We start from the raw sequence: 21,762 nt of genomic DNA, 5'->3' as shown, positions 1-21,762 counted from the left end.
CCAACGCAGGCGAAAACAAAATTGAAGCAAGTAACATTGTGCTTTTTCATATTTTTTTGAACACTTACTGGCTCACAGGTCTCTCATTAACATTTTCAAATCAATGTATAGCTTTTTAAGTTTTAATTTTTAAAATTAGGAGACATTTGCTGGTTGCCAGTCATTCACTTGAATCGACTACCTCCACCTGCAGTACTTGTTTGGTCCTTAGTCAATTCCCACTGTCCATCCTGTGCTGCCAGTCCCCATAGTCTCCTCAATGTTAGCCCATGTGGCTTTAGTGCCTCTGACATTTGGCAAAGAGCACCATAGCTCATGACTTGATTTATGTTAAGCACTTAGTTCAATGTTTTACAAGTTGCTAATAGTCAGTTAAACGTGGCCTCTTGGTCACAAAGTGACTAATACAAGAGAGCATTGCTCTGGATTCGATGAGTACTGACAGCAGCTGATAGGTTGCTGTTTTCTGGGACTGCATTACCATGTTTAATAATACATTTGGTATTTATACACAGCACTGCTCTAACCTTAATGATTGTTCAGTCAGCTTCATTTAATGGCCATAAGTTCTCAGGCACTGATCCCACTCGTACACGTTAGTGTTGCAGCTGAAGTATCTCTGCCCTTACCATGTGACGTTCTTTTTCAGCTGTATCGTCTGACACTCCGAGCTAGCAAAGAAGCTGTATCAAAGAGGCTATGTGAACTATTGTCAAAACAGTTTTAATTACCTTGTCACTTAAACTCATTGTGCATACTTGTGAGCTGTGACTGTTTGTCTAATACTTAGTTATTTTCATTCACTTTTCAGTATTAATGATAATGTTTTGCTTCCATGTTCTATTTTTTCCAGAAATTGAGAATATGAAGTGTACAGCATGAGTTGATGAACAGACTTTTTTTTCATAGCTAATGAATAAATGTTTACCTTTCCGGCTTCCCTCTGCTGCATTGTTACAGAAGTTGCACTTTGGTTAAAAAGGGAACTTAACTGGATACAGTTCTGCTGTTGTCAGAACCTGCCTTCTTTTAGAGGCTGGCATTGCAGTCCTATTTGGTGCCAAGCAAATCTTTAACAATACACTTGAACTTTCAGTCCTTGTAAAATAAAATATTCCTACTCTGCTGTTTATTCACTACAATATAGTTCAGTCCAGATTGAAGGCAGGGTGGGTGGAGGAGGAAGATGAATTGATTTTTTAAAAAAAATCCATGAGTTTTCAGAAGATTTTGAGATGTTTGCATTCACCTTAAAGCACGCAACACATGAACGGGCAGCAACAGGGTCCTGTCAGCAAATTTAATTGTGCTTTGCGGATCAATGTTGCAGACCTGTTTCTGTAACTATATAATAAAAGCAAAATACTGTGGATACTGTTTCTATTTTGGATCAACTTGGTCTCAGCCACTCAGTTAACTTAATATCAATTTTGAGCCCAGCGATGAAAAGAGCATGATATGACACATGTTTAAATTAATATAGAATCGTCATAGTGCAGTTTATAGGAGTAGCAAAGAAAATTTGTTCCAAACATCAGTCAGTCCACAGTTGGAGCACTCTGCACTTTTGAGTGCCTGTTATAAAACTAAGAGTGAATTGGCTGCGAAGCTATAGTTAGGAAGGGAATTTGGATACTGGAACACAAGGCTGAGGAGAATTTATTTGAGCAATGTAAAATTCTGAAGGGCTTTGGTAGTTTCTCCTGATTGAGGAATTGATGACAAGAATGTTACAAGTGGGAGGGGTAAGGAGAAATTCCTTCCTGAAATGAGTTATTGGAGCATGGAGTGCCACATAGAGTGATAAAGGCAGAGACCATCGTGTCTTTTGAGTAGAATTGATAATTATTTGAAGCAGATGAAGATGAGAGCTATGGGGAAAGTGTGGTGGTGGGGTTAGTTTTGTGTTATAGGTAGGCAATAAATGCTGACCTTGTCACCAATGCCCAATGTCAATGAACTAAAAAAATTGCTATAACAAAGAGCTGGAACAATGGGATGATTAGCTGTTTACTGTGAACTGCATTGATTTGATTGTTGATTTAATGTGATGAATGCCAACATAATAGATCAAGAGCATATTGGAGTTGTGCCGATCTTTTCAAAGTTCCAGATTGTTCACCAGGTGGCCAGGAGTGCCATTTGCTCTGCTCTGTATATTATCCAGCACATTTGCAGAACTTCGACAGGCTATATGTTTACAGCTATGTAATAACTCTACCATACCAAAATGTTGAGCTAACAGCTTTTGAAATGACACTTTGTACTTGAATGCAGTGTATTTGATGTTAGCTATTTCAAATGGTTCTGCACTTTCCCATTGTAGCTGTACTCCTGTGCGTGAGGAGGAAAACCAAATCTTGCATTGAGTAGCTGCAATTTGAGTGGCCTTTACTTCAAAAGGTAAAATGAATTTATAATCTGAACGTTTTGTCTTGTCCTACATACTCTGGTTTAAATAAACTTAACTTTAACAAAAGTTAACTCTCTGGCAGCTGCAGTCTTTTGGACCTTTTGTTTCAGTTGTTCTGTTTGATTTGCAAGGGTTGTCAGGTTTGAAGTTTATTATGATGCTGTTCATAAAACTAAAAAAAATGCACCAAATAATTTGAGCAAGAATAGTTTTCCAATTTTCATAGGTTGAAAGATTGGTTTATCACTTAATAAATTATTAAACTGGGCAAACTTAATGCATCATGGAGAGCCTTGCACAAAAGTATATTAAGAAATTGGGTAGGAGAGTAATTTGTGAAGAGATGAGAATGCAAAGGGGTATAGAAAGGCTTAGTGTGTGGGCAATAATTTGGAAGATGTAGTATAATGGGGGAAAATGTGAACTTATCCACTGGCAGGAAGAATAGAAAAACAGCATATTAAACATAGAGAGATTACATAACTCTGAAGTAGAGAGGGATGAGGGTATCCTGGTAAATGAATCACAAAAAGCTAGTATTTATGTACAGCAGGTGATTAGGAAGGCTGTCATTCATTGCAAGGAGAATGCAATATAAAATTTGGAAGTTTTGTCACAGTTGTACAGGGCGATGGTGAGACCACATCTGGAGTATTGCGTGTACAGTTTTGGTCTCCTTATTTAAAAAAAGGATATAATTGCATTAGAAGCAGTTCAGAGAAGATTCACACCACTGATCTCTGGGATGAAGGGGTTGCCTTATGAAAAAAAGGTTAGCCCTCTATCCATTGGAGTTTAGAAGAATGAGAGGTGATCTTATTGAAACAAAACCTCCTGAAGAGACTTGATAGGGTGGATATGCTGAAAGAATGTTTCCTTTTGGGGGGGGAGACTATATCTAGGGGGCACAATTTATAAATACAGGGTCTCCCATTTAAGACAGAGATGAAGAGAATTTTTTTTCTTTCAGAGGGCTGTTGGTGTACAGAATTCCCTTCCCCAGAGAGCAGTGGAGGCTGGGTCATTGAATATTTTTAAGAATGAGTTAGATAGTTTCTTGACTGACAAGGGATTAAAAGGGTATAGGGGGTAGGTTGGAAAGTAGAGGCCACAATCAGATCAGCCATGATCTTATCAAATGGCATAACAGGCTTGATGGGCCAAAGGGCCTACCCTGGTTTCTAATTTGTATGTATGTAATAGAACAGAGGATTCTATATTGAAGGGAACAGACAAGTATTTCTGCTATTGCAGATGTGAATCCAGGATAGTATGTTGCCTCCTGGTTGCCAGGGTCAAGGATATCACTGAGCAGTTACAGACTTTGAGGAGGGAGGGTGAACAGCCAGCAGTCATGGTCCATATCATTATGAATGACATAGGTAGAAATAGGAATGAAGTCCTGGAGGCATATTTGAGGGAACTGGGAGAGGACTAGCAAGTGGGACTTCAAAGGTAATAAACTCCAGACCACTCCCTGTGCATTGCGCTAAGGAGTGCCATCCTGATTGTGATGTAAGCTTCTGACTTTCATTCTTGTACCATCACTAAGATTTCCTATTTCCTGCCTCAGGAGAAGGGCCATTGATTTCACTAGATTGACTGTTCTGACTTTCATGAAGCTATTAATATATATATTTTGCAAAATTTTTTTTAAAAACAGAGGTTTGGACTGCGGGTGTGTCTTAATTGGATTTAAGCCAGCTAGTCTGGTTGCTTTGATGTACTAGTTTGAGATATAAACAGAGAGATGGCGTGCATTTGCTTTTTTTTGAATAGAGCATTCAAGAAGTGGAGTGAAAATTGATGCCTTTCTAACAGCTACCAAGCAATATGTTTATATTACTAATAAAATTGGTAGTATGAAAGGGGTTTCATTGGTTAAAAGGTGAAGTTCAAAGAGGTTGTTGATACAATGAGAACTAACATTCAATGGAGCTGGTAGGTATGACTTCAGTTATTTTTCGGGTATGCAGGCAGAGGCAATGTAAGATCAAAAGGCAGCTGCAAGCCTCCAGCTGGCTCCACAGTGGAAAGAACCTCATTGAATTTGTAAGGTGAAAATGCTTTGCCTGGTGTTTTAATTAAGTCTATGGATTGTTGTTGCCTTAATGGAGATTAGTTTGGGAATTTGTTAAAAGCTATGATAGTAGTAATTTGTAGCCACGTGAATATATTTTAGCCTGTGTAAATTAATAAAATGTTTCATTTAGTTTAATGTAAAACCTCGAGAACTAGTGGTCTAATTCCTGAGTTTAGAGTCGCATCTCAAACATAATGCTTAAAATTATTGATTATGACAGTTGTTTAACGTTTCCCTCTGGGATTTTTAAATAACTCCGCCTTGCCAACTGCATCAGTCATAACACCGACACGCTCATGGCTGGTCTCCCACATTCTACCCTCCTTACAGTTGAGATCATTAAAACCCTGCTGCCCTTGTCCTAAATCATAGCATGTCCTGTTCCCCTATCAACCCTGTGCTCAGTGACCTACACTGGATCCCAGTCATGCAACATCTTGATTTTAAAATTTGCCTGGTTTTCTAATCCCTCCATTGCCTCATCCTTCCCTATCTCTGTAACCTTCTCCAACCCCACAACCCTATGAGTTACATGTACTCCTCTACTTATGGCCTCTTGTGCATTCCCATTCATAACTAATCTACTGTTGGTGGCTGTGCCTTCAGTTGTCTAGACCTCAAGCTTCAGAATTCCCTCCCTTCACCTCCCTGCCATTCCACCTTTCTTTCCTCCTATAAGACATTCCTTAAAGTTTGATCAAGCTTTTGGTCATCTGACCTAGCATCTCATTGTGTGGCTCAATATCACACTTTATCTTATAATGCTCCTGTAAAGCATTGGGATGTTTCATTGCGTTGATGGTGCTGTACAAATTTAAGTTGTTGTTGAGCATGGAAATAGGATGATGAAGTAAATGAATGTGTGCCTGGATTGATGGTGCAGAAGGTAGGGCTGTAGAGGTATGTGACATTGGGACCTATACAGGCCAGACAGAGCCATAACCAGTGTCCTTGTAGGGCAGTGTGCTGGTGCTGTTGGGAAGGGTTTAACCTAGCTTAGTAGGGATAATGGAATTAGGATATTAGAGAAAGAAGGTGCTATCGAAGAAGGATGAGTTGCTGCAGTGCAGCATATCCAGGTTATACGGTGCTGCCAAACTGTGTGGTTGGTGCAGAGAAAGTGAATGTTTAAGTTGGAAGATGTGGTTTTGATCAAGTGAGTTGTTTTGTCTTGATGGGTGTTGAGCTTCTTGAGTGTTGTTGGAGCTGCACTCATCCAGGCAAGTGCAAAGTATTCCATTACACTCCTGACTTGTGCTTCGTAGATGGTAGACAGGCTTTGGGGAGACAGAAGATGAGTTCCAAGCCTCTGACCTGTATCAACAGAGACAGCTGGCCAGACATCTGTTTCTCCAAATGGGCTCGTTATGAATGTTTGGCTGAACTCCAAGACAATTGGTTAGCTCAGCAGGTGTTCTGTTTTGACAGTGAAATTGGAGTGTTTGCTTTGTTTGACATATTTGAAACTATAATAAGTTGTTCTGTGAGGTGTGAAGTGAAGTGAGGTTATAATAAGTTGTTCTGTGAGGTGTGAAGTGAGGGAGGCTTCTGATTTTGATACTATGCATAGCTCTGTCTGATTGACACTTTCATAGGATTGTAAGAACAGCCATTTTTTTCGAAGCAGATTTCTGAAAGGGTGTTTTTTTTCCCTCAGCAATTCAGCACTTGCCATTGTTTTTATATGGCTTATTGGTTCTGTACATAGTGCATACTGGGTGAGTGATCATGGGGGTCATGGAAGTGCTATGGAGGGGGCATTGGTAAGACCTTGGAAAAGTTTCCCAAATCCAGAATATGGTTCTGTGGGGCCATGAAGCTTGAGTCGTCCAGAAGCTGGCCCAAATCCACAAACATTGCAGGGGTGGGGTATGAGATGCTTATCCCTGCAATGGAGCAGGCCAGGCTCACTACCCACCCACTTATCCTGTGCCAACGAAAATACACGGAGCTGGAAATGGGTGTGGGAGTCCTGCCATTTTTTTCTTCAACATGGACAGAGGCATAAAATCTGGGCCTAGGTCTTATTCTGCTACATTGGCATCCTTGCACTTGATTAAGTAATCAACTTTCATGTCACAGCACACCAAAAAATAGACAATGAAGACTTGAAAACCCTTGAATCTTTAATTGGAATTAATCATTCTTACTTCCTCAGATTGTCTTTCAGAAAATGATTATTAAAGGATTATTTAAATGAACAAAGTTTAAATCAAAAGAGCCAAAATAATCTGAGAATTATAACATTTAATTTGCATTTGATAATTCTATTTAAGTAGGTAGTTTTGTGACGTGTATTTGGGTTTATTCGTACAGAACTTGTAATCACATTCACAATTTTTCAACACAGTGTATTCCTTGGATTTTGGGCGCCCTGCTTCACATTGCAGAAATGCCGTCTTTTTCTCATAGGTCTTTGGCACACAGCAGCCACACTTGTGCATGGTGTGATCAGTCATTGCGTTGTATCTGTCAATTAAAAACCTGGATTAGTCATTGTAATAGGAAGGAATCTCAGGCCACATGGTAATATCTTCTGCTGTCATGTTATTGCTTCATTGGAGTCGTGCAAAAATTTAGGAATTCCTTGCTTCCTAAAGCGTTTCAATTTTAGAAGCATGCTCGAAGGACAAACATTGTGTTTTCCTTATTATCACCTGTGAAATGTTGACATTGTTGTCAGTAGAAAGCACATGCACGGTAGGGAAGAAGTTTATCGCCTGAGCTAACTCAGTTTAAATGAAAACGGGAAAATGCTTGGAAGTGCACAGCAGGGATCTGAATTCCAAAGAGGTAAATGTTCACCCATCTTTCTGGTTCACCTGTTGTGCATTTCCAGCTTTTAATTTTGATTCTCCTGTTTGTTTACATTCCAGTAGCTATGAGGCTCAGTCACACTCACATCTGGATTGAAATGGTTTGACTTTCCCACTGAACCAGTGGATTAATCTGAATGAAATCAATTCCCAGCACATCCCACTTTCTGAATTCTCGTTGACTTGTTCATACTGTAAAAGATAGAGTGACTATGGATGCTTGGATTATGATGGAACATTGTTTGGGTGCACAGTTGTGGCTGGCCATGTGTAATCTAATTTAGAAAGTGAGGACTTGAAATGGGCTAAATCCATTGAGTAATGCAGACCAAGGTCTGTTTATATAGAAATATATATATGCAGCTGTGGAAAATTGTATAAGCAGAATTTCTGTATTCCTTACTTTCAAGTTGGATAACCCATTACCAACAGGCACTTGAAAGTCCCCGAACCTTTGAGTTTCTTTACATGGCTGCTTGATTACACAGTGGGCAGAATTTTCCTATTGGCGTGCTGGTGCGGGCTCCGCATGCACGCATGTAAAATGACATGCGGTGACATTGGGCAAGCGTCCCAATGTCACCACGCGCCATCGCGATATTTCGTTGGGCAGGTGCGCAATGATATCTGATGCGTGCTTGCCATTAATTAACGGGCCACGTAAGGCCCTTGAGGTGCCAATCGACCGCGACTTTTCGGCACCTGTGTAATCCTCGGGTTGGCGCACGGGCGCAACGGGCAGGTGGTAGGACACATGTGTATAAACCTAATCCACGGGTGGGATAAGAGGGCTCTTTGGGTTTGCAAGTGTGCTCTATCAAATATTGATTTTTCAAAGTTACTGATACTTACCTGTGTGATCTGCAGTACTTCAAAATTCATATCAGCTGCTTTGTCTGGACTCTCAACCTTCAGGTCAGCACTCTGGGCCTGCATGTTTCAGGAAGCTTTCCCTTAGCCTGGGAATGGGAGTTGAACTCTCCACTGGAGGCACCTCCTCTGAAAAGGAAGGGAGGGCTAGAAGGGGGAGGAGGCCAGGAGTGCACATTCAGCCTCCAGTGGAGTCACCTTTGGGAGGATAGGTGCATGTACAAGGGGCGCAGGGCCAAGAGGTAGTCCAAGGCAGAAGGGGCCGCAGAAGACGCCACTATTCTGCTGCCAGGGTGTACAGGTGGCAAAGCAGCTACCTCAACATGTCTGAGGTGCAGTGCCGAAGGAGGCTCCATTTCTCAAGGGAGGCAATCAACTATGTCTGTCAGATAATTGGGTCTGAGATCTCCGCTAACTGTCTAGATGGACACCCCATGCCAGTGGCTCTAAAGGTCACAGCTGCCGTCAACTTCTATGCCTTTGGCTCCTTCCAGGGCTTGGTGGGTGATCTTTGCGGCGTCTCCTAATCAGCTGTCCACACTTATGTCAAGCAGGTTACAGATGCTCAGTTCAGGCATGCATTGACCTTCATCCACTTCCGCTGGGACCAGGCAAGCCAGACACACTGAACCAGAGGCTTCGCGGCCATTGCTGGCTTCCCCTGTGTTTAGGATGCAATAGACTGCACACACATAACCATCAAGGCGCCAGCAGGTGAGCCCAGTGCCTTCGTCAACAGGAAGGGCTTCCACTCCATGAACGTGCAGATAGTGTGTGATCACAGGATGCTGATTCTACAAGCCTGTGCAAGGAACCCTGGCAGCTCCCATGACGCCTACATCCTCAGACACTCCCAGGTGCCGGGGCTCTTCAGTGTCCCATCTGGCTGGTTGGATGGTTGCTGGGTGACAAGGGTTATCCCCTCAGAAGGTGGCTCATGACGCCTTTCCGCCATCCAAGAACAGAAGCTGAGCAGCGGTACAATAGGAGCCATGCCTCCACAAGGGCTGTGGTGGAGAGAGCCATTGGTCTTCAAAATGCGCTTCCGATGCCTGGACCGCTCGAGGGTGCACTCCAGTATCTCCCAGATCGTGTGTCGTTGATATTGGTTGCATGCTGCGCTCTCCACCTTCTTGCGCTGGAAAGGGGGGAACGCTGTGGACGATGACGATGAAGATGTAGACGCAGTGGCTGCAGCTGCACACGATGAGTCCGAGGATGAGCGTGCACAGGGAAATGCTGCGTGGGTAGATGCTGACCCGGGCATACTCCAGGGAGGCAGGGACACGTGGGAGGCTTTAATCCAATGAACCTTCAGCTTGCACACCACAGATAGATCTCCAGGACAAGCCTGGGCTGTATGCTCCATATTCAAGACGTAAGTGCAATATCTGCCTTGGGATGGGGGGCGGGGGGGTGGTGTGAGGGGGTGCGGGAGCCGGGTGAAAATGCCTACCTGCTGGGTTAAGTGACCAATGACAACATGGTACTCACTCTGAGCGCAACAGGTCGTTGAAGCGCTTGTGACGCTGGACTTAGGTGTGCCACACCACATCGCGGTGGCTCACCACCTCTGCCACCTCCTTCCTGGCACATTTGGTCATGTGGGAGGTGCCTCCTCCTCCTGTCCTGGGGCACCAGGACCTCCAGCCGTGCTGCCACCTCCTCAAGGAGGTCAGCAAGGCAATCATCAGAAAAACAAGGGGCACAGTGGTCCCCCTTGCCCTACCCTCCTGCCTGACCTGCTCACCAGCAGAGCTCTGGGAAGCTCTTCCACTGGCCATGATTCGCAGCCTTGGAAAGGCTGCAGCAACTTTTTAAAATAGGCTGCCAGGTCGCCATTGGACCCGGCGGTCATTGCAGACCCACTGCCGCCCACCCAATCCCGCTGTCCTCAGGAGCCGCAATTCACATTGTGTTGGCCTTAATTGGCCCGCCCACATAAAATGGTGGCACGGACCGATCGCAGGTGGCAATCGGACCACTCCTGCTCCGCCCTACCCCCCCCGCCTGCCAGCAAATTCAGCCCAGTATTTCTGGAATCCAAACTTCACATTTTGCAGCACAGAAATAAATTTCTTGCTCTAATGTGTATAATAATACTGATGAAATTGTGGCGTTTATTCATAGCCAAGTGCTCCATTCTAAATTTGTCTGCTATTCCGTATCTCAATTTGGGATTGTGTTCAAACAAGTCAGTGCAATTTATCCTGCTACGTCTCTCTATTGGCTAGTATAGCTTTGTTAATCTGACACCTCATTGGTATTTGACAGATCCTAGAACATTGCTTGGAAAAGTGATCCCATGTCACTACCAGTGCATGGGTGTTGCTGATTCTTGTGTGTTTTAAATTTCAAATAGCTTCATTTGAAGTGATGTGTTTGAATGTGTTTCAGGTTTATCAGTAGGCACCCCTCATGCATTGTCAAAACTTCCCTGAAGAGTTGTTGCAGTTATTAACTGTCCAGAAGGCAAAGCTAACCATTTTGGCTCCCTTTTCTCCACATTTCATGTTAGAGTCACTCTTCCCATGTTTTCAAAAGGCAGGTGGTGGTGATAGTCCTACTGCTACCATTTACACTTCCTTTCAACCTACTATTTGCTTCCTTGTTTTCCCATTACCACCTGCTTTTGTTTATACCAGCATTGCTTTTGTCATTTAATCTCTCCTGTCTTCCACCCTATCATAGACCTTACATCTTTCCCACTACCTCCACGCACTTCCTTGCCCTCTGTACTTGTTTAAAATCTGATACATCTCTGACACTTGGTTCAGATGAGAGTTAATATTTCAGGTTGATAACCTATTTCTCTCTCTGCACAGATGCTGCCTGATTAGCTGAGTACTTACAGCATTTTCTGGTATCCCTCCGATTATTTTCAACCCTATATTTTGCCATCTCTTTTATCTCTGAAACTCTGTCCTGTTGCCCTTCTCTTACTACTTCCTTTAGTTATGGCTGCTATTGTTAACTGAAATTAATCATTAACTTGGAAGCTTTGGATCGATCCATAACAATGAGCATTGTTTTCTGCAAGGCTCATACTCCTGTTATGCATTCTTAAATTATGTCACATTGTCAAAGCTTTTCTGAGGGCCTTTCCTCATTTACATCGCTTATTACCTTAATCCTGACCAATCCTCCTCAAGCATCAGTTGCCTTCAGATTGCGAGTTGTTGGTCCATTCAACCTCGAGTCCATTCCCAATACAATGATTGACATACTAGATTTAAAATATTCCCTTCATTGTCCTCTGAGGGACATCAATATTGTAGGCTCTAAATGTTTCGTAAGTGTAACCTTTAACGACCCAACTTTTAGTTCTCCTTCATCTATTAATCTTTTTGGATTTACTGTGGAAATCCCATATCTCCATTCTAAAGCTGTCTTCAAATAGCTTTGTTCCTTCTTTCCTAGAAAGCTTTCCTTCACAACTCTTGACCTCCTAATCTGCTGAAGTCTGTTCCAGACTTTCATACTGCTCCCATACGTGGAGAGACTCTCTGACACCTTTGTTGCATTCCACTGAAAGCCCATATCTCAGTAAATTAATTTGCTTGTCATTCTGAATTCTGCCGTGACTGTCACAGGACTTATTAAAAGTGTTAAGTTTGTTAAAGTACAGTAATGTAGTCACACAGATTTCTACATGCCAGTCCATGTTAAATTGTAATTTTCTCAGTAGCTGTGAAACAGATGCAGCACAGAGCTTCCCCTGCATCCCCGAACCTCATCTCCAACAATAAGCACAAGGAGCTCACAGACTTTTTGTTACAAAGATTGAGGCCATCTGTTCAGCCATCACTGCTCCTTTTCTCCTTTCCCGTATCCCATCACTCCCTCTAGAAGTTCCCCCTAACTCTGAATTTCATCATCCTCAAGTTTTTCTCCTATCTCTCCTTATACCCTCCTTGAGCTCAGTTTATCATTAAAACCCACTTCTTGCTCTCTAGACCCATGGCCTCACCCCTTTCTATCTCTGTGATCTCCTCCAGCCTTAAAGACCCCAAGATTTCTACTCTTCGTCAATTCTGACCTCTTGATCTTTTCCAATTTTAAGCACTCCGCCATTGGCAGCCATGCCTTTATGTGCCTGGGCCCTATAACTCTGGAATTTCTTTCCTAAATCTCTCTCTGCCTGTCTGCCTCGCTTTCCTCCTTTAAGATACTCCTCAAAACTGATCGCTTTGGCCAAGCTGTTAGTCATCTAGACTGATATCTACTGATTTTGTTTCATAATGTTTATAAAGCACCTTAGGAAATGTTATTGTGTTAGAAATGCTTTATAAATATATCTTGTTGTCACAATCCTGAAATCAACTATTCTTACTAGCAACATATTCTACCCTCTGCATAAAGAAATGTTTCCTCACATCTGCCAAAAGTTTGTTGAATTTTCACAAATTGAAAGGGTTCTTTTAGGTTGGGTTACTCGATCTGAGACATTCCTCTTTGAGAATGTAAAATCCTATCTCTCGCCAGCAAAGATATGATGGGTTATATAGTCTACTTTTGCTCTGTACTTTCTATCAAGCTATTTCTTTTGATAGGGATTAAAGAAACAAATCTCCCTGACCACATTGACCTCAGACCATAACCATGTCTTCCATTTTTTTTAACAGCAGGGTGTACTGAGGCTATGGTGTGTCTAGAAGCTGGGGCTTGAGGGTGGGAGTGCAGAGGGGAAGAGATCAATTCATGTTTCCAGTGTAAACTTTACCAAGGTTCTGGCAGGGAGGTGCATTTGTGCCCATGAAACCTGTCTGTATTTGCTCCTTCTGTAACTGGTAAACCCATTTTATTTTGCCAGCCTTTTTTGTTGTTATTTAAATAACCTATTTATAGGCCAGAATTTGCCTTTGATGGGTGGACGGGCAGCTGATTGCCACAGCTGAAACGGGCCGCGCTGCTATTTTTCTCGGGCGAGCCAATTAAGTCCCGCCCAGTGGGTTAGCGACTCCCATGGAGAATGGGAAAATAGCCGCGGGGCCGGGTGGCTTCAGACTGCCAGTTCCAATGGGGAACCGGCAGCCTGTATAAAGAGTGGGCAGGCAGCCTGCTTGAGGCAGTGCACCATGGCCACTCGGTGACGGAGAAAGACAGCTATGGTTCCACAGGAGCATGAGCAGGAGGAGGGGGGCAAGCTGCAGGAGAGGCCACTGTGCCCTTTGATTCTCCAATGCATGCCTTGCTGTCCTCCTCCAAGAGGTTTCCAGCCGTCGGGATGTATTGTATCCAGATGATGGGAGGAGGAGAGCCCCCCATGTCACCAGCCAGGCGTGGGAGGAGGTTGGTGATGCTGTCAGCATCCATGACAATGTGTGGCGCACAGGCACCCAGTGCCACAAGAGATTCAATGATTTGCTGCACTCTGGAAGGGTGAGTACCATGTCGGCCTTGGCCATTTGACCCAGAAGTTAGCCCCCCGCCCCCCACGTCTTGCTGTCGTTACTGCATTGGGCATTTGGCGCACGCTGGGTGGGCAAATAGGTACTGACCATGCTTACATCAGCCTTAGTGGTTGCGGAGAAGATGGGTTCTCCCTGCAACATACGTTGGTGTTTGTCGCATTTGAGTAGTCTGGGGGCAACCTGCAGGGGAGGCTGCTGGACACATGCTCAGAACTCCAACACATGTCATATTGATGGTGATGAGATGGTGTAATGGGTGCCTCAAGATGTGGTGGCCAAGTGCCATATGCTGACATTGGCGCCGCACCTAGTTGCACCTCCTTGCCATGGACGCTAAGACGCATGTGTTATTCAAAGTGATGGACGCCGAATGTGTCCAAGGTGGCCGTTGGGAGGGGGTTGGGACCAGCCATACCATCTTCTGGGGACTGATCAACAGTAGTGCGGACAGGAGCTGCTGGAGGCCTCAGACGGGCCACTGTGGTTGGGGTGCAGTGTGCGCGTGCAGAGTTAATGAGCTGTCAGCCCCAATAAATCCTCTTCTCTGTTCTGCAAGCAAAATGTGAACTCAATCAGCGGGAGTGCCAGAGGACTGGAGGTGGGCATGCCCTGCTCCAGTGCCTCACGACATTTGAGGAGTCCATGGAGCTGGGGAGGAGGCAGGCGGCCAGGGCAGCAGGGGGCAGCGAGGCTGGGATCCAGCGGGCAGGTATTTGAGGTCCACAGTCCCATTCACTGTCTGCCCACCATCCAAACCACTGATGGCTGCTGCAATCGTTAATGCTGCAACACTCTCATTCACAGACTGAGACACTCTGACATGTGGATCATATACAAATGTCCCTCATCCGAGGATTCGCGTCTCCACCACCTTCCAAAGTCACCTTATCCCATTTGTGACCACTATCCCCATGGCCTAACATGCCATGGCATCGCTGCTGCACAGCCAAAGACTTATTGCATCTTAAGGGGTTTGGGACCTTCACCACCTTTTCAGCCAGTGCACCCCACATTGCTCTGTCCAAAAGCTCCTCAGCACCTCAGCTGTGAACCTCATGGCACTCAACTTAAATAAATGCCACCACGTTACTCATCTCTGTGCCAAGGGGAAATGTTGCCTTCTGCCCATCCAGTCTATGCCCCTCCTAACGGTATGAAGATCAATAATGTGACCTCTCAATTTCCTGTGATCCACGGCAAACGTTGCAAGTGTTTGCGATGTTTCCTCAGCACCGCAACTATCCAGGCCAGCATGCATGCAGGTCAGGTACCTCTGCAATCTCCCCACTCTAATAGTACATAGCATGCCATATGGCACTCCTGAGGCCATCTGACCAGCCTGTCTGTGTGTCTAATGTTTGGGCCTCCTGTTGACTCTTTTCCACCCCACCAATGTTCGTCTCCTTGGAGTCTTGAAGGGTGAGCGACTTATGAGGCTGGGGGAGGGGAGGGGTGGGGAAGGGATGAAAGGTTTAACTTACTGTACACTAACTGATGCACTGTTAATTTCAGCATCACCACCACATGGCCGCGCCCATAGACACCGCAGCACCCCCTCCACACCTGAGGCCCAAGACGTGCAACTTGCTGCACATCACCTTGGTGAGGAATTTACCATCGGCTAGTGTTCCAGGTCACAGTGGAGAGGGCACTTCACAATCGCTGGAGGAGATGGGAGGGACAGAGAGTGCCGATGATGCCAACAGCCGGAGGGCTGCAGGGGACGAGGCACATGCTGAGTCCGGCACTAATGACGTGCCTCTGGAGTTGTCACCAATGCAGCAGCTGCAGGACAAACAGCAGGAATCGCGTTTGCATCTGGCAGGGTTGCATGAGGGTGTGCTTCAGTTGGTCTCTATAATGGAGGAGTCCAGGCAGAGTACACGTGAAGGCATGAACCTCAGGGCAGAACTGCAGGCTTCCTCCACTGAGAGATTGGCAACTCTCATGGAAGAGGGGGTTTGATCGGATGGAAAATCTTCTGATTGGATTATGCTCTGACCTGCAAGCCCTCACAGCGGTACTGACCACAGGTGGTCATTCCCAATGTGGGAGATGTTGTGGCCACCAAGCGTCAGCGGTCGGCACCCATGCATCTGCGGTGAGCAGGGAGGTCCAGTGTGACCTCACGTCGGCGCAGCAGCTGCCTGTCGTCACTGCAAGCTCCTCTCAGGGCGCTCTGGGTGAGGGCAGCAGCTCCTCCACCCCTCTGCCAGTCAAAGTTGCTTCCGTTGAGGCTGCAACAACTGGGTAGGTGCCAGTTCTGGAACTGGCCACTCCCAGGCAGGGCCATCACAGGCTCCATGGGCCAGAGGACGCCCGCCAAGGTCATCGACGTCAACAGGACAGCAGAGTCAGCAGGCTGTCTCACAAGCCACTCTGACCGATGGAGCGGCACCTAGACATAGCACCCGCAAACATAAACATAAGGAACAATAGTTACTCGACGGGTATGTCACTGGTGATTTTGTGTTGGCCTTAGAATGGGGAACAAAATACTTATGTTTGCAATGGAGGAGTCTTTGTTATATTTTGGACATAATAAAGTCCACTTTTCTTACCGTGGCTGAGGGTGTTTCTTTTGTGCTGCATTTTTCTTTTTCACAGACATATCATGAGTGTTAGAATGGACATTGATGTTTCTGCACTAAGCCCTTAGTTGTAGCTGATAAGGTGGAAGATGTAGCGCTTAAGTGCCATGTGTGGAAGCACCAGGCAATGCTGTTCCTGCTGATCCATGTGTGTGGAGCTAGCTGAAGGTTCATTGGATTAAATTGTCCCGGGTGTCCCTGCCTCCTTGGTGTAATAGCGGGTCGGCGTGCTGCCCCTCATCATTGCCCTGTGCTTCCTCATCCTCTAGCCACTGCTGAATTCATCATGTGCAGCTTCATCCAGGGCGTCAAGGTCTTCATCGTCAACTGCATCTCCCCTTTCCAGCGCAAGATTGTGCAGAGCGCAGCATGCTACCACTATCAGAGAGACCTGATCTGTGGGGGGGGGTTACTAGAGAGCGCCCCTGAGCGGTCCAGGCAACGGAAGCACATCTTGAGAAGATCAATGGCTCTCTCCGTCACAGCCCTTGTGGTGCCGTGGCTCCTATTGTACCGCTGCTCGGCTTCTGTTCTTGGATGGCGGAGAGGTGTCATGAGCCACCTTCTGAGGGGATAACCCTTGTCACCCAGCAGCCATCCAACCAGCCGGATGAGACACTGAAGAGCACCGGCACCTGGGAATGTCTGAGGGTGTAGGCGTCATGGGAGCTGCCTGGGTTCCTTGCACAGGCTTGTAGAATCAGCATCCTGTGATCACACACTATCTGCACGTTCATGGAGTGGAAGCCCTTCCTGTTGAAGAAGGCACCGGGCTCACCTGCAGGCGCCTTGATGGCCATGTGTGTGCAGTCTATTGCACCCTGGACACGGGGGAAGCCAGCAATGGCCGCGAAGCCAATGGCTCGCTGTGTCTGACTTGCCTGGTTGCAGTGGAAGTGGATAAAGCTGGATAACCCTCTGAACAGAGCGTTTGTAACCTGCTTGACACAAGTGTGGACAGCTGATTGGGAGACATCGCAAAGATCACCCACCGAGCCCTGGTAGGAGCCAGAGGCATAGAAGTGGAGGGCAACTGTGAGCTTCAGAGTCGCTGGCGTGGGGTGTCCACCCACACAGTTAGGAGATATCTCAGGGCCAATCATCTGACAGATATAGGTGACTGTTTCCCTTGAGAGTCGGAGCCTCCTTCGCCACTGTACCTCAGTCATATTGAGGTAGCTGCTTCGCCGCCTGTTTACCCTGGCAGCAGGATAATGGCATCTTCTGCAGCCCCTTGCACCTTGGACAACCTCTTGGCCCTGCGCCCCTTGTGCCTGCGCCTGGCCTCCCAAAGGTGGCTCCCCTGGAGGCTGATTGTCCAATCCTGGCCTCCTCCTTATTCTATCCCTCCCTTCCTCCTCAGAGGAGCTGCCTCCAGTGGAGATGTCAGAACCCATACCCCCAGGCTAAATGGAGGCCTCTGGAGAGTTGCAGGCCCCAAGAAAGATAACTCTGCAGACTGGTTTCAAAGTACACAAAAAGCTCTTGGAATCGATGTGAACTGCTAACCATCAAACACGCAACTTTAAAACTCTTTCTGCAGTTAGAACTTTGTGGAAAACATGAACATCCCCTCTGAGTCCACATATCCCACCAGTGCATGACTTTTATTAAAAAATCTCCTGCCCGTTGGACCCGTGCGCCAACCCGAAGTTTGTCCAGGCTCCTCAAAATCCTGGAAAATTGACAAATTAAGGGCCTTAATGAGGCCTTTAATTAATGGCAGGTAAGCGTCCTGCTGCTATGCGCGCCCGCCGACCGAAATACCGCGATGCTGCACGCTGACGTCGGGATGCGACGTTGCATGACATTTTAAGCGCTGACTTGTGGGCTCTGCCACCCACACTTCAGCCAGAAAATTCTGCCCATAGTTTCTGTTCTTTCTATCACTTTTTATCTGTGTGAGCCTCCGTGATGTCTTTTTCCTTACTTAGTTCTTCACATATTACTTTCCTTAATGTCATTCTATGATCTTATTGAGATGATCTTTCACATCAACATGCAATGTTCTATTAAGAATATTCCATATCATTCAACCTGTTAGCTCCCTCTCTGGAGCTGGATTATCTTATATTTTTTGACCACCCTCTCCCCCATTTTCTCTTTTCCCAATCTTATGAAAATACAGATGTTTATTGACCTGTTGCATTTTTTAAAATGACAGCTGCATGTATCTGATACCAATCTACTGGGACATCTCTTATTGTCCACCAACATCACAGATCTCCCCCTTGTGTCTGTAATTCTACCCTTCACTGAAAATGTTTTGCATTTTATTTCCTTAAGTGTAACGAGTGTTTCAACTTCAATGAATTCAAACTCAATTCAAAGCTAAATTTATGCAGTCTTTCATTAACTATTATCTTTTCATGTTTAGCTCCAAATTTGTTGCTTTGTGTTTTGAATTTTGGCCCTCAGTATGTGTATTTTGTAGCTGATTTTCTTGGAACTGAGCTTGGCTGAATACCTCTTTTCTATATACTTTTGTATTTCTGAACATTTAAGCTTTGGGTTTGTAATATCACTGATGATTTCTTACTCAGCTGATGATTCACAATGTCCTTCACAACGGGTCATGGTGACGTTCAGTTCACAGCCATCAAGCCTTAGTGTGTCTGTGTAGTTCACAGGTAAACATTGTGCTGTGAAAGAAGTAGAAATGATAAAGGACCTTTTAGTAATATCCAACATTTGAGATGAGTTGATGAGAACAGTGAAATGTTCCTTAATAATTTTAGTAATCAAACATTTGAGAATTTAAAACCAGACCACAGAAATTGCTGCTAGTAATTGTTACAAATTTTGGGTCCACACTTGATGTTCTCTCAGGTACAGGATCAACAATCATTCCTAGAAGTGGACCTCATATCCTTACATTTACTGCCCTATACCTAGTTACGTGATAGCATCATCTGGGGAATGGCTCATGCTCTGTCATGGTTCCTGTGATCTTACACAGGCCACACATACATAGCTCCCATTTCCCAGAAGATAGACACCAGTGTAATGTGGCCAATTGTTAATCAGTAAACAATGTCTTTTTATTCCAACATAATAGATGCAAATGTCTCAGGAACATGCTAACTCCCCCCACCCCTTCGATATGGTCTCAAACTGATATGGTATTGCAAGCGTACATGATTCTGTTCACTACCTTGTCCATCATTCCAACTATAGGACCTAATCAACACTCTAGATAATTAGAATAAAGCTCCTTATGGCCAAATTTAACCAATTGCGACATCCTAGCATAAGTTAAACCAAAATAGCTATGTCTGTCAAAATCTGGAATGTGGCCGTGATGTTATGGACTAAGTACATAAGTGGTTCTATAATATTAGATGTGTGAACCCATTTTAAATAAATGGCTGAATATTTGTGTGAAACCAGTGGATATATTGTACAAATGTGTTCTGCTCACATTGCCAGCAGTAATTTCTGGGTTATTCCTGCTTGCACTTGATACTAGTGTGCCCAATAAACAAGGATAAGCTTTTAAGTTGCATATACCTGAAATAAAAAAAAGTTTACTTAACCCAGTTATTGTAATAAGCAAATGTTGATGACTTATTGAATGCTTGTAGAGTTCTGAAAGTCTGAACAGGTTGGGGTTTCTTTCTCTTAAAAAAAAAAGCTAAGGGGTGGCCTGATAGAATTCTTGAAGACTATAGAACCATAGAAAAGTTAAGGCACAGAAAGAGGCCATTCAGCCCATGTCTGTGCCTGCTGAAAAAACTAGCCACCCATTCTAATTCCGTCTTCCGGCATCTGGTCCGCAGCTTTGCAGGTTACAGCACTTCAGGTGCAGATCCAGGTACCTTTTAAGTGAGTTGAGGATTTCTTCCCCAACCACCAAGCCAGACAGTGAATTCCAGAGATAAAAACAAAAAAAAACAAAAAACATCCCCACCGCCTTTCTGTTTCTTCCCCCTTCCTTTTGTTTTTTTCCAATAAATTATATAGATTTTTCTTTTTCCCACCTATTTCCATTATTTTAAAATATTTTTAAATCTTTTATGCTCCCCCCACCCCCACTAGAGCTATACCTTGAGTGCCCTACCATTCATTCTTAATTAGCACATTTGTTTAGATAATATCACCAACTTCGACACCTATGTGTTCTTTTGTTCTGCTGTCTGTGACATCTTTTAATGATCTGCTTCTATCACTGCTTTTGCCTACAACCACACCACCCCCCTCCACTTCTCTCCTCCCACCCAACCCCATCCCCCCACCACCTTAAACCAACTTATATCTCCGGGCTCACTTCTTTGGGCAGGAGTCCTCTCCCAGTTCAACGGATCCATTTACCCATCTCCAATATTCTCCCTCCACCTGGACCCCTCCCTCTGGATTCTTACCTTCTCTTGATCTTTTCATTGAGAACTGTCGGCGCGACATTAGTCGTCTCAATTTCTCTGCTCCTCTCACCCATTCTAACCTGTCTCTCTCTGAACTTACTGCACTCCATTCTCTCAGGTCCAACCCTGACATTGTCATCAAACCCGCTGACAAGGGTGGTGCTGTTGTTGTCTGGCGCACTGACCTCTACCTCGCGGAGGCTGAGCGTCAACTCGCAGACACTTCCTCCTACCTCTCCCTGGACCATGACCCCACCACTGAACATCAAGCCATTGTTTCCAGGACTGTCACTGACCTCATCTCCTCTGGGGATCTCCCTCCCACAGCTTCCAACCTGATAGTCTCCCAACCTCGGACGGCCCGCTTCTATCTCCTACCCAAAATCCACAAACAGAACTGCCCCGGTAGACCGATCGTCTCAGCTTGTTCCTGCCCCACAGAACTCATTTCTCGTTATCTTGACTCCCTTCTCTCTCCCCTTGTCCAGTCACTTCCCACCTACATCCGTGATTCCTCTGACACCTTACGTCACATCAACAATTTCCAGTTCCCTGGCCCCAACCGCTTCCTCTTCACCATGGACGTCCAATCCCTCTACACCTCCATCCCCCACCAGGATGGTCTGAGGGCCCTTAGCTTCTTCCTCGAACAGAGGCCCGAACAATCCCCGTCCACCACTACTCTCCTCCGTCTGGCTGAACTTGTTCTCACACTGAACAATTTCTCCTTCAACTCCTCTCACTTCCTCCAAATAAAAGGTGTGGCTATGGGTACCCGCATGGGCCCCAGCTATGCCTGTCTCTTTATGGGGTATGTGGAACATTCCTTGTTGCAGTCCTACTCCGGCCCCCTTCCACAACTCTTTCTCCGGTACATCGATGATTACTTCGGTGCCGCTTCATGCTCTCGTCAGGACTTGGAAAAATTTATTAATTTTGCTTCCAATCTCCACCCCTCCATCATTTTCACGTGGTCCATCTCTGACACTTCCCTTCCCTTCCTTGACATCTCTGTCTCAATCTCTGGTGATAGACTGTCCACCAATATCCATTACAAACCCACCGACTCCCACAGCTATCTCGACTACAGCTCCTCACACCCCGCTTCCTGTAAGGACTCCATCCCATTCTCTCAGTTCCTTTGCCTACGTCGCATCTGTTCCAATGATGCTACATTCAAAAACAGTTCCTCTGACATGTCCTCCTTCTTCCTT

General features: G+C 45.3%; 1 protein-coding gene across 2 annotated transcripts in view; it reads left to right on the top strand.

Annotated features, from left to right (window-relative positions):
* Positions 1-21,762, top strand: part of LOC121283185 (AP-2 complex subunit alpha-2-like) — a 133,986-nt gene that overhangs the window by 99,516 nt on the left and 12,708 nt on the right. Inside the window, exon 22 of one of the 2 annotated variants that reach the window (XM_041197414.1) lies at positions 650-1,237. The exons of the other annotated variant lie outside the window; for it this stretch is intronic. Within the exon in view, the coding sequence (XP_041053348.1) occupies positions 650-727 (78 nt within the window). The 3' untranslated portion in view covers positions 728-1,237. Of the gene's footprint in view, positions 1-649; positions 1,238-21,762 lie in introns of those variants that run through there. 2 annotated transcript variants of the gene reach the window in all.

The sequence above is a fragment of the Carcharodon carcharias genome, chromosome 10, assembly GCF_017639515.1.
Source record: "Carcharodon carcharias isolate sCarCar2 chromosome 10, sCarCar2.pri, whole genome shotgun sequence".
Taxonomy (NCBI): domain Eukaryota; kingdom Metazoa; phylum Chordata; class Chondrichthyes; order Lamniformes; family Lamnidae; genus Carcharodon; species Carcharodon carcharias.
Note: the sequence above shows the minus strand (reverse complement) of the source record. Positions and strands in the feature narration are given on the sequence as shown.